Source organism: Drosophila novamexicana, unplaced genomic scaffold (genome assembly GCF_003285875.2).
Source record: "Drosophila novamexicana strain 15010-1031.04,08,12 unplaced genomic scaffold, DnovRS2.1 tig00000485-arrow-pilon, whole genome shotgun sequence".
NCBI classification, from domain to species: Eukaryota; Metazoa; Arthropoda; class Insecta; order Diptera; family Drosophilidae; genus Drosophila; species Drosophila novamexicana.
In genome coordinates this window covers 3,614,531-3,625,855 of record NW_020824808.1, presented here as the reverse complement: position 1 = coordinate 3,625,855, position 11,325 = coordinate 3,614,531, and the positions used below count along the sequence as shown (strand labels likewise).

Here is an 11,325-nt window from a genome sequence, read left to right as displayed (position 1 = left end):
ATTACAACAAAAAAACACGATAAACTTTCAACTTATGCAGAGTTGAATGTGAAAAATAACTAACAAAATTCAAAGCAAGAACCGCAAGTCCTTCGACCGACCCCATTGACCACGAAGCCAAAGCCAATGCTAATTGCTGCCACTGGCATCTTGATCACAATAGCTGAGCAGACGTTGGCACAGGATTGTCTTGAACTTAACTGTGAAACTATCAAAAATGGCATCAGTGTCCTGGAGCGCACTCGTCGATGGTTGATTGCTATCCGACGCCGCAATCAGCGACTTGAACTTCTGGTTGAGATTCTGTTCAAGTGCCGAGTTGTTGTTGTTGAAGTAAAATACATATGCCAGCTCTAGCAGATAATAATCCAGATCGGCCATAAAGTAGCGCTCACATTCGAGCATATCGAACTTGAACTCCAGAAAGTGCACACACATGTGATAGATAAGATACTTGAGATCGGAGCGATGAAGGGGCACATAGCCCGTGTCCTTGCTGAAGTACTCGAAAAGCTTAAGAGTACGCTGGGCGTTGTCGCAACTGTGCAGGCACAGCTGGAAGGCCTCTACGAATCTGAAATTGAGCATACAAATCCTAATGCGATATTCGTTGCGCTGCGCACGCGAGCATTCGGCTATTTTGTCCGGATTGTACAGCCCATGAAAGGCATATAGACAATAGTGTATATAATGGCGCAACGGTTGCAATGTAGAGACATCTGCGCCCTCAGAGCTCGGCGTGTAGGTGCTAGCATCGTCTCTATCGCCGAGCAAAGCAGCAGTGTTACAAGCCAAGCCCGTCGCTCCCTGATTTGGCAACGGCACATAGCTCTGCTCTTCCGGCGATAAGTCTAACTCTAGAGAGCTGTTGACATCGGCCAATTGCTGTGCATTGTATGAGTAACTAGCATCGTTGTGGCTTAGATTCTCCAGGCTGCTCAGTAAATCGTCTGAGTCCTGGCCAGTCCCCGCTTGATCTGTGCTGGACTTATAGTTGAGCGTTTCCGGTGAGTAGCGATGCTCAAAGCTTATATTAGCCTGCTGCAAGAAGTGCGGCTGATATGGCGGTATCACCTTCAAGTAACGCACAGGATCTTGGTCCAGACGAATACGAGGACGCGGTAAATTAATCTCCACAGGCGCCTCAACACACTGGGTCTCAAAACGCATTAGCCGCTTGGTGGTAGGCAAACACACGACGCGCTGTCGCATGCGATCCAGACTGGCGCCTAAATCGCGGCCGCATTGCCCGTTGGAGTTGCCACCAAAGGCCTTGACAATGTGATCGGTGGTCATGACAAGAGTAAAATCGGCGCCGCAATCCACGTACATGGGCCTCTCGATGCTGTCGATGGGTGATGGTTTAAGCACTGTACGGCGATCCTTGTCCTCGGTGCCCAGCTGATGCTCGAGATTCTTGCCCCATGTATACAACGTGCATGTAGACGATATCAATGCAAAATGAAACAATCCGCTTGAGACCTTTGAACGGCAAAACGATCTTAATTTATACTAACAATAACCAGAAATAACTGAATAACGTACCTGCAGTATTTGTCCAGCCACCTCGCTGGTATCTACTAGATGTGGCTTCATGTGCTCCGTTGGATCTGGTTCAGTACTAGGTTGTGCAATTGATGGCGCAGCCGTTGTCTGTACTGACACTGTGCTTGTTCTAATTGTTAAGTTAATATTTTCGCAAGCATCAGATGGCATGGCCTCATCCTCGGGACAATCTTTGGTTTCAGCACTAGACTTGGGTATAGCTCCTGCCACAACAGCTGCATAAGAAGTACTTGGCTCCACCAAGGCGCTGTTGTTGTTACTCGGTGGCAGCAACGTTTCCTCTAGCCGCTTGCTCAGCATCTCACGCTGTTGATTTTCCTCTAACTTTTGCTTGGCGTTGGCACGCCGCTTTATTTGATTGGCCAGACGCAGCGCCTGTGGCGAACTGCCCCAGGTGTACATGCGTTCCTGCTCATCTACAGCTAGCTAAAGCCAAATGAATAAGCCAGTGTTGCGCTAGTTTTATCCCATTTACTTACATTTGTAAAAAATTTCGTGTGTATCAGTCTTAAGCTGCAGTCACCCAGTTTGAGACGCAATGGCACACTCGTCTTCGTATCCTGAACCTGCTCAATGTTGCCAGTGCCCAGCTGGCCAAAATGATTGGAGCCGAACACAAAAAGCTCGTTGCCATTGCTATTAGCCTCTACGAAGTTGTTGTAGTTTGCCTGGCAAAGCACCAAACTGTGTGCATGCCCTAGCGAAATTTGTAAAATTTTCTATGGAATATAAGAAAATTTACTATAATTAAAAAAGTATTTAAAAATACATAATTTACACGCACCTTATACTTAAAGAAACTGACTAGTTTTGGTGTTGCGATGTTCTCGCAACTGCCATTGCCCAGCTGACCATAGATGCCCCAGCTAAAATCAACACGCTGGTTAAAAACGTTCTTTGCTATATTAGATATTATATCATACCCCCACATGTAGAGCTTGCCGTCAGCAACGGCTGCATTATGATATTGGCCTGCCTCCAGCATGGTAATGTTCATGCCATCCAAAGCTGTTACCAGCATAGGTTGTAGCGCCATTTGCATATGCTGTCCAACGCCCAGCTGGCAGAGACTATTATTGCCCATGGCATACAGCTATGGAAACATGAAATTGATAGTAACTTCCAAAAGTTAGAGCCAAAAAACCTACGCCATTATTGGTGAGTATAAGTGTATGCTGACGTCCACACTTGAGCGCATGTACTTCCAATTGAAGTTGCGAAAGCAGCTCCAATGTTTTCACAGCATGTGCAGGTTCCGGTGGTTCTGTGAGATATTTAATAAGTATCAAAAATTGAAATGAAATATGATATAAATGAACTGACCAGTTGACTTCTGAGCACTAAAGCAACAGGGCACGCCACTGGAGCCCCAAAAATAGGCCACACCATCCACAACACAGGCGCAATACGCGCAACCAGCTGAGATCGGCTTGAAACGTGATGATTCAATGGCAAACTAAGGCACACATACTATTTAGATAATAATGTTGTTTACTGGATCCTGCTGGTACTTGCCTGATTGTCCTCATAGTTGATGCGAAAATTTGATAAGGCATTTACAATGGAATCGTGCTTGACACGCTGTGACTCCAAATGAATAAGCACAGCCAAATAGGTTTCGATTAGGCATTTGCAGAACTCAAATATATGTTCATTATTGTCATTGTGGCTTGAGCTGCTGCTGTGCGACACAATGGGACGCAGTGAAGGCGCAAAAGGATTAAGCTGCATGGTGAGACGCTGTAAGTAACAAAACACATTTTATAAGTCACGACATTAAATAAGGTGCATCAAATCGTTTACCTGTAGCACGCAGGGTCTTATATGTTCCAGTTTATCTTGTATAAAGGTAAAGTAATCCATTGACACTTGCGGCAAATATGTGATTGTCTCCATAAATACATTCTCGCTTAGATTGTACAAACAGACGTTAAGTTCGTTGTACCAACCAAACTCCTGGGCAACAACGCTGACCAATGCATTGAAGGTGTCCAAACAAACACCACGCACTTTTGCCAAAATTATAGCGGCCGAAAAGAGTCCGCTCTGGCATAACACAATGCTGGTCATATTGGTGTGGTATTTAGTGTTAGTGACCAAAAAATTCCTGAATTAAAAGTTTACATTAAAAAAATGAGCATTGAAATTATATAGAATCAAACATACCACAAAGGCAGATAGTTCTTATCGTTTACAGCCTTCTCGGCCAATGTTATTAGCAGCAAATTTGCCAAATGAAACTGTGATGAGGGCGACATTTGCAAAGCGCTAATTGACTCATCGACACCATAATGATAATCGCTGCAGGAGGCCCCACTATTGACCACAACGTCTACAGGCTTCACTTTGGCTTGCAATATTTCGCGCACATCCTCCGAATGACGATAAGTTATATCCGATAAAAGACTCTTCAGCAACGGATGGCTCAAATAGTGCGATCGCAAAATATAAGATGACTTCAGGGCCATGGCGCTCAATTGCATCAGCGCATAGGTGTGTCCATACATGGCCAGCTTGAGTGCAGTGCGTATGGGTTTCACGCGCGCCACATTATATGTGATTAACGCCTGAGTAATCTTTTTGCGCCGCAACAAATAATCTCCAGCGAACTCAATGCAATGCTCAAAGGACAGATCAAAGGTGTTGCAAAACTCCCGGCATTGATTCCATTCGCTGAGCAACGCTGCGTCCAGAAAGAGTTCAAATGGTTCCTTCCTGTAATAAATAAACATAATATAAATATATGGATAATATAAATATTTGTGTACGCACTTCAGCTGTATGGTGTACACATTTTTGTTGGTTATAACATAGCAAGGATCATAGTTGATTTTTGGGAACTCTCCCTGCATAATCTCCATTTGCCTCAAAGAAAATTCATTACTACTATCCGCCGATTCATAAAACTGTACATAGTCCATAGGTGTGTGTATGTCTTTGATTTCAAATGCTTTTGCCTTTTCCTCCTTTGTTAGAGTTTCGGTAAGGTTGTTCCCGCCAAGATTCCGAAATTGCGCCATCTGATACAATTGAAGCACAGTCTCCTGCTCAAAGCGAAATAGTGCCAGCTGTGCCTGATGATTGAATCGCTGTGACGATTTAAAACATTAATAAATTTGAGTTCGATAAGCAGGATAGCATATCAGTACTTACATCATCTTCGGTGGTATGCAACGAGGCCATAGCGCTGCTGATGACGCTTACCGCATTGATGGCATTGGTTGGCATTTCGCTTTGATCGATGCTACATGCGCTTGTGGTTGTAGCGCTTGTCTCGTCGCTTTTGTTCGTATTACCCGGCTCCATATGCTCAAATTTTTCAGTGTCTGCATCTAAGCTCTCTTTCTCGGTGTTCGCCACCAGTGGCTCTTCCAGCGACGTTGCTGCCGTAGAAGCGCCTGAATCACTGCGACTGTTTAAATCCACATATTGTATACCATACAGTATGTTGGAGCTAATGAGTATGTCCACACAGTGGTTGGGTATCTTGTACAAAAACAATGGCTTCAAAGTAATATCAATTCTGTGCACGGTCAGGCTGCAGCTGCTGCTATGCAAAGCGCTCAACAGATAAGTGCTACGCAGATTTTGTATGGTATAAAACGAGCCGTTGGTGTTGCCCAGTGGCTCCGGTGTAACTGATGGCGAGTCCATAATAGCAAATGTGCCCATATTTGTCTCTGGCATAACTGTAATTAAATATTGAATAGAATCAGTTGGAATAATTAGGATTCAAAGTGTTGACAGCACGTACATTCATCTATCTTTTGTCGCTGATCGGAGAGGCGCAATTTGATAGCCTGCAACTTCTTGGAGCCCAGGCTTTTGAGCGATGCAAGGCGTGCCCGTGTAGCTGGCAAAATGCCATCGAAGCTATTGACGGCCAACTGCTGCTGCTGGAAGCGCACACCACTGCTTTCGGCATAGGATGGCGGCGACGGTGGCATTTGCAGGTTGGCATCACTGGTTGCCATATTAGATTCAGCACCACCAGCAGTGAGTGGAACTGTTTGTGTGCTTGGTGCGATTTCATCGCTGGCAGGTGGCGCAAATACATCCTCCTCTAGCTGGCTGCTGTCCGAGGCCGGATCAGAACTGTTGCTTTGGCGCGCAACGTTTCCGGCAGCGTTTTGATGCTTCGAATGTACAGACATGACAATCTGCCAGGCGCCCTCGCGTGATGTAGGCGAGCTATCACCAGGATAGACATACTTGATGGCTTTTTGCTCGAGCAGCAGCTTGTATTGAGCCTTAATTGACGATGTGATCTGACAATGGCAAAACAAAATGTTTGAGTTTGTTTATTTGTGCATTAATAGGGGCAGCTTACCAGCAACATGACCCCATCAAATGTATTATCCTTGCAAACTGTCAAACGCACCACGGACCCATTTTGAATGGATGTGCTGGCTATCATTGGACAATTTGGACTAAGCCCCACAAAGCATATGGATCCATCTGAGTAGCCAATAATGGCGCGATTTAAGCCATAGTACGTCTTCCACCACACGACAGATAGCGGATAGGGACATGTTTTGGATGCCATAAACGACGTAGCCATCACTTGACTGTTGCCCGTAGTATCAAAGGGCGGTGCTTGCACTTGGACGGCATGCTCCGTAGCAGACTCTACCGCAGGACCATTGCCCAACAAATGATCGGGCAATTCATGACACAACGGCTCCTCGTCTACATTATCAGCCTCTTTGTCCAGCTTAACATGCTGTAGCTGCTCTGCCAACTGTTCCGAATTCCACTGCTGTTCAAACGCCTCGTCCCGTGCCGTAGAATGATTAGGGCATTTCTTCGAATTGGGGCACTCGTGCGGACCAACAAATGGTATTATATAGGATGTCACCTGTGTGGTGCTGTACAATGAACAGGCGGACAAATCGTGCGTCTTGTCTACTAGAGAGAGTGCGGGCACAATATGCAGCGTGTTGTCGAAACCTGTTGATAGGTAAGGAAGGCATGGTAATAGCTGGGTTCAGTAACACTTTAATGTACCTGTCCCCTACATTCACCGACCGTTCAAGAAGCAGCCAATCAAAACAAAATATGCTAAAGAAAATCAATAATGTAAATCGCGTACATATGTACACACACACACACGCACACACACACACACACCGGGCCACTACGCTCCCACCCACAGCATCAAAAGTAATTTTAGGCGTCACTATGTGTAGCACCTTATCAGCAACCCCATCCCTACCCCCAACTCATGTCCTGCCCGACGTCACATACTTACACAGAACCAACAGCCAAATGCCCGCAGGATCGAAGCAGACATCGTGTATGACACGATTGGTGCGCCGGAACCAGGAGATCATCTTGAGGACCTCTTGGCTACCGCCAGCGCTGATATAACGCAGCACAATCTCATTTTCCTCGCTGACCAGGCACAGGAATTGTTTTTCATCGAATGGTGCTACTGTGACGGTGGAGAGCTTACAGCTGAAATTCGTAATAAGCGGACGAAGCTCAAAGATTTGCAAGTCTTTGAGCTCGGCACGCCCATGCACCGCCATCACTTGAAGTTTTTTGGTCGCTTGACGCTGACGGACCTGCTTACAGCGTTTCTTTTTTGTTGCACAAATCAAATTTTAATTTTTTGTACTATTGCCATGTTTCCATAGCAAACATTTGGTATCGCATCTAAAAACTATCGGCAATATGCGATAAGCTGTTTGCAGGGAACGCATCCAAATTAGTACATTATGCCATCAAATGTAACCTTAACAATTTTGACATATTTTAAATAAAAAAATATCGTATTTGCTTTGTTCAGAAGTCAATATCATACTAGACATAATTTCAAAATTAACAAAAGTATCGATTTGTCATAACCGACTTTTGACTTTCGGCCTAAATCTGCGTTTGTTGATGGAAAAACTGCTAAATAGCCAAAAAGAATATACTGTATTAACTTCTAAAGATCTCTGATGTTAAATAAACTGTTTTCTATTATCAAGTTCCGAATAAAAAAGTTATCAAAAACTAGTCTCCTAGCAAGAAATAGTTTCCTATCCAAAATACAGTGTTAGCAAATGCTAAAGTTGCAAAAGTAAAAACCTAAATATTTTGACGAGGTGGCAATATCGATATTTTTCATGCATCTCTACAATCAAAATTAACGGCGGGAATGGAATTTTGGCGTCGCTTGTTTTTACCGATCGACGAATTTGAGTTTAAAACACGGATCAATTGATAAATTAAACAAATCAATAATGGAATCACGTCTGCCAAAGCCATCTGGGCTGAAGAGGCCAATGTCTGCGATAAAACAAACTTTACCAACTGATCGCAATAAAGCGCTGATGAACAACATGAATGCAAATACAACATACAGCGGCCCAACAGCTCAGCCACTTACCAGAGACTTGCAAAACATTCCTCAAGCATCCCTGATGCGGCTAGGCGGTAAGTTAATAAATTATCCATTGCAACTGGTTATTAACAGCGCCAATAAAAACAGCTCGCGCCCTTTCACCGGAGCCGAGGAAACCAATGGGCATGCAAAATAGGTCTAAATTGCGGCGTAGTCGCTCTGCTTGTGACATCAGCGAGATACGGCAAAATCTCAAGCGGATCGGTGCACCTAATCTGTCAACCATACCGTCAAAAGTAACACGGCATGCCAACAGTACAATGACTGCGAATACGGCAACGGGCTCAGAGTCAACCACAGGTATGTGTCGCACTGCCCGTGCAGGTTCGGCACCAGCCAGGCGGCTAAATGTAGCAGCAACAGCTCCGGCAGCGACAACGCGTCCGTTGCCGCGGACAGCTGCGTCGACGAACAAAGCTAAGCCAGCTACGGGCACAGCCGGTGGTGGTGCAGCAACTGCTGCACCTAAGCGCATTGCCCCTTATGACTTCAAGGCACGCTTTCATGATCTACTGGAGAAGCACAAAGTGCTTAAATCCAAATATGAGAAGCAAGTAGATGACATGGGGGAACTTGAGTCGCTGCCCACGCAGCTGGAGGAATCTCAAACGAAACTTATTCAAACGGAGTCAATGCTGAAACATACTCAGACAGAAAAAGAGTGTCTGCAGCGGCAATTAAAACAACAAGTAGAAAGGATCGAGACAATAACTAGCACGTTGGGTCGCACAAAGGATGAACTAGATCAGTTGAAGGTTGCGCATCAGGTAAGCCGCTGAAACATTGTATGGCCTGGTAATTATTTTCCAATTTGCTTTGCAGAGTATCAAAACCGATCATGACAACCTCTCCACAGAGGTGTTGGATCTGCGTCTTAGGAATGAGGAGCTGATGCGCAGCAATGAGCAGTTGGCTGCTGATCTGAGCACATGCAGGGAGCAGCTGTTCCAGTCGAACATAGAACGAAAAGAACTGCATAACACAATTATGGATTTACGTGGCAATATACGAGTGTTTTGTCGTGTGCGTCCGCCGCTTGATTTTGAATTGGGACGTTTGTCCTGCAGTTGGACGTACCACGATGAGGCAACAGTGGAGCTACAGAGCATAGATAGCCAAGCGAAGAACAAGATGGGCCAACAGATATTCACGTTTGACCAGGTGTTTCATCCAAACTCAACACAAAACAACATATTTGAAATGGTTGCACCATTAATTCAATCTGCCCTGGATGGCTATAATATATGCATCTTTGCCTACGGCCAAACGGGTAGTGGAAAAACATATACGATGGACGGCGTACCCGACAATGTGGGCGTTATACCACGTACAGTTGATCTGCTGTTTGACTCCATCAAAAACTATCGCAATTTGGGCTGGGAATATGTTATTAAGGCGACTTTTTTGGAAATATATAATGAGGTGCTTTACGATCTGTTGAGCGACGAACAAAAAGAAATGGAGATCCGTATGGCCAAAAATTCCAGCAAGAATGACATATATGTGTCTAATATAACTGTGGAAACAGTCACGGATCCCAATCATTTAAGACAACTCATGGAAACTGCCAAAATGAATCGCTCCACGGCTTCTACGGTGGGCAATGAGCGCTCGTCACGATCACATGCGGTTACCAAGCTAGAATTGATCGGCCAACACGCAGAGAAGCAGGAGATGTCTGTGGGATCGATTAATCTGGTCGATTTGGCTGGCTCAGAATCGCCTAAGACCAGCGTAAGAATGACGGAAACCAAAAATATAAATCGCTCGCTCTCTGAGCTAACAAATGTTATTTTGGCGTTACTCCAAAAACAAGATCATATACCCTACCGCAACTCAAAACTAACACATTTGTTGATGCCGGCGCTGGGCGGAAATTCTAAGACCCTGATGTTTATTAATGTATCACCGTTTCAGGACTGTTTCCAAGAGTCAGTCAAATCGCTGCGCTTTGCTGCCTCCGTTAATTCTTGCAAAGTGGCCAAGGCAAAACGCAATCGTTACTTGAACAATTCCACGGCTAACAACAGCAGTTGCGAAAAGTAAATACTGGCATTTCATATACGAGATTACAATTATCTGGATCGACAGTTTTTTGTAAATCTTTTTTATCAATTTACATGCACAATCTTAATTTTACTACTGTCTGTTATCACTTAATTTATAAAGGTGTATGTTTAGTGCAAAAATAAACAAATAAAAACAACAACGATTAAAGTGTAATTTTTTAGTTGTGGATTGTTTGTTTACATGGCTCCCACGGCCTGCCGCACTTCAAGAGGAATCTTCTCCACTAGCTCTTTGTGATTATTCCCGACGCTGGCGAGCACACCCCTGCTATTCACGTGCTCCACATCTGCATGATATTCATAATGTTCGCCATTGATATTAGTCAGGGTGCCGCCATTTGCCTCCAACACCGCCTCCGGTGCGCAAGTGTCCCATTTTTTGCATCCTGGCGTAGCAAATACATAAACATGCGCCTTTCCCTCAAGCAGTTGTAGCACCTTAAAGCCAGCGCCGCCTACCTTAAGCACTTTGCTGGCATTGAAGACATCCACTGCTTTTTGATGCAGCGCATTGGAATGTGAACGAGTCGTTGTGATGATGAATTCACCCGCTGGCGGTTTCACAGGAGTGAATCCTCCAGTACCAAGCCCTTTAAGACCCCAAATTGTGCGGCCTAGCTCTCCGCTGGATTGCTTGTAAAAGGGCTGATGAATAATGCCACCCACAGCCGAGTTTTTAATAGCTATGCCAATGAGCACAGTAACATGTTCCACATAGCCTAGGGTGGAGCGACCAGAATGGAAATCAATATAAGTTAGATATTAACACAACATTTTCGGCTTACCTTGTGTATACTCCGCAGTGCCATCTAAGGGATCGACCCATATGACAAAGTCCTCCGGCTTGGCATCTTGCCATGCCGCCGGGCAGTTTTGCTTCAGGAATGCTTCGTCCTGTTCACCGACCAGCCAATCATCGCATACATTCAAGTCGGAGCCGCCCTCTTCGCCAATAATTTTAATGCTGGGAAATTTCTTCGTTAGCGACGCAATGATGCACCGCTGAGCAGAACGGTCCGCCTCAGTTTGCGGATCATTTTTTCCCTTGTCCACGATGCCCAAATCGCCCTGCTTCAGAACATCGCGTATGATGATGCCGGCGCGTTTTGCAGTGTTGATGGACAGCGCCATTATTCGCATTATAAGTGGAGCGTTTGTGGCCATGTTAAAGTCTCAACTAGTTTTAAATTTGGAATGGAGTCTATCTCGAAATACAGGTACCTTCACTGCTTTCGTAAAAGATTTGGCAAATCAGCTGGGGCAACAGCGGTCAAGCAGAGTACGAAACTCACAACCTTT

The 11,325-nt window shown here is 45.0% G+C and overlaps 3 protein-coding genes across 3 annotated transcripts; 1 reads left to right on the top strand and 2 right to left on the bottom strand.

Moving 5' to 3' along the window:
- Positions 1-64: 64 nt before the first annotated feature.
- On the bottom strand, positions 65-7,307 carry LOC115761681. Its single transcript, XM_030703537.1, has 15 exons — positions 6,818-7,307; positions 5,897-6,516; positions 5,321-5,834; positions 4,720-5,255; positions 4,339-4,655; positions 3,733-4,281; positions 3,370-3,673; positions 3,082-3,306; positions 2,890-3,022; positions 2,715-2,830; positions 2,490-2,659; positions 2,351-2,432; positions 2,046-2,285; positions 1,546-1,992; positions 65-1,482 (listed from the first exon to the last, which is right to left on the bottom strand). The coding sequence occupies exons 1-15, from the start codon at positions 7,095-7,097 to the stop codon at positions 130-132; spliced, it is 5,886 nt and encodes a 1,961-aa protein (XP_030559397.1). The 5' UTR covers positions 7,098-7,307; the 3' UTR covers positions 65-129.
- A 72-nt stretch (positions 7,308-7,379) lies between these two features.
- LOC115761682 (protein claret segregational) lies at positions 7,380-10,012 on the top strand. The gene is made up of 3 exons (XM_030703538.1): positions 7,380-7,989; positions 8,045-8,724; positions 8,780-10,012. The coding sequence occupies exons 1-3, from the start codon at positions 7,797-7,799 to the stop codon at positions 10,001-10,003; spliced, it is 2,097 nt and encodes a 698-aa protein (XP_030559398.1). The 5' UTR covers positions 7,380-7,796; the 3' UTR covers positions 10,004-10,012.
- Positions 10,013-10,184: 172 nt separating this feature from the next.
- Positions 10,185-11,297, bottom strand: LOC115761685 (3'(2'),5'-bisphosphate nucleotidase 1). Its single transcript, XM_030703540.1, has 2 exons — positions 10,812-11,297; positions 10,185-10,745 (listed from the first exon to the last, which is right to left on the bottom strand). Exons 1-2 carry the CDS (start codon positions 11,188-11,190, stop codon positions 10,204-10,206), a joined length of 921 nt encoding a protein of 306 aa, XP_030559400.1. The 5' UTR covers positions 11,191-11,297; the 3' UTR covers positions 10,185-10,203.
- Between the last annotated feature and the right edge of the window lie 28 nt (positions 11,298-11,325).

What these genes read in the sequence shown, in the direction of transcription:
- LOC115761681 (XM_030703537.1), bottom strand. Translation starts at nt 7,097, where the DNA reads ATGGCGGTGCATGGGCGTGCCGAGCTCAAAGACTTGCAAATCTTTGAG. An exon ending in CATTTGGCTGTTGGTTCTGT is followed by an intron (nt 6,517 to 6,817) that starts GTAAGTATGTGA and finishes ACCTATCAACAG; the next exon opens with GTTTCGACAACACGCTGCAT. An exon ending in TCAACTATGAGGACAATCAG is followed by an intron (nt 3,023 to 3,081) that starts GCAAGTACCAGC and finishes TGTGTGCCTTAG; the next exon opens with TTTGCCATTGAATCATCACG.
- LOC115761682 (XM_030703538.1), top strand. Translation starts at nt 7,797, where the DNA reads ATGGAATCACGTCTGCCAAAGCCATCTGGGCTGAAGAGGCCAATGTCT. An exon ending in ATCCCTGATGCGGCTAGGCG is followed by an intron (nt 7,990 to 8,044) that starts GTAAGTTAATAA and finishes CAATAAAAACAG; the next exon opens with CTCGCGCCCTTTCACCGGAG. An exon ending in AGTTGAAGGTTGCGCATCAG is followed by an intron (nt 8,725 to 8,779) that starts GTAAGCCGCTGA and finishes TTTGCTTTGCAG; the next exon opens with AGTATCAAAACCGATCATGA.
- LOC115761685 (XM_030703540.1), bottom strand. Translation starts at nt 11,190, where the DNA reads ATGGCCACAAACGCTCCACTTATAATGCGAATAATGGCGCTGTCCATC. An exon ending in CACTGCGGAGTATACACAAG is followed by an intron (nt 10,746 to 10,811) that starts GTAAGCCGAAAA and finishes GCTCCACCCTAG; the next exon opens with GCTATGTGGAACATGTTACT.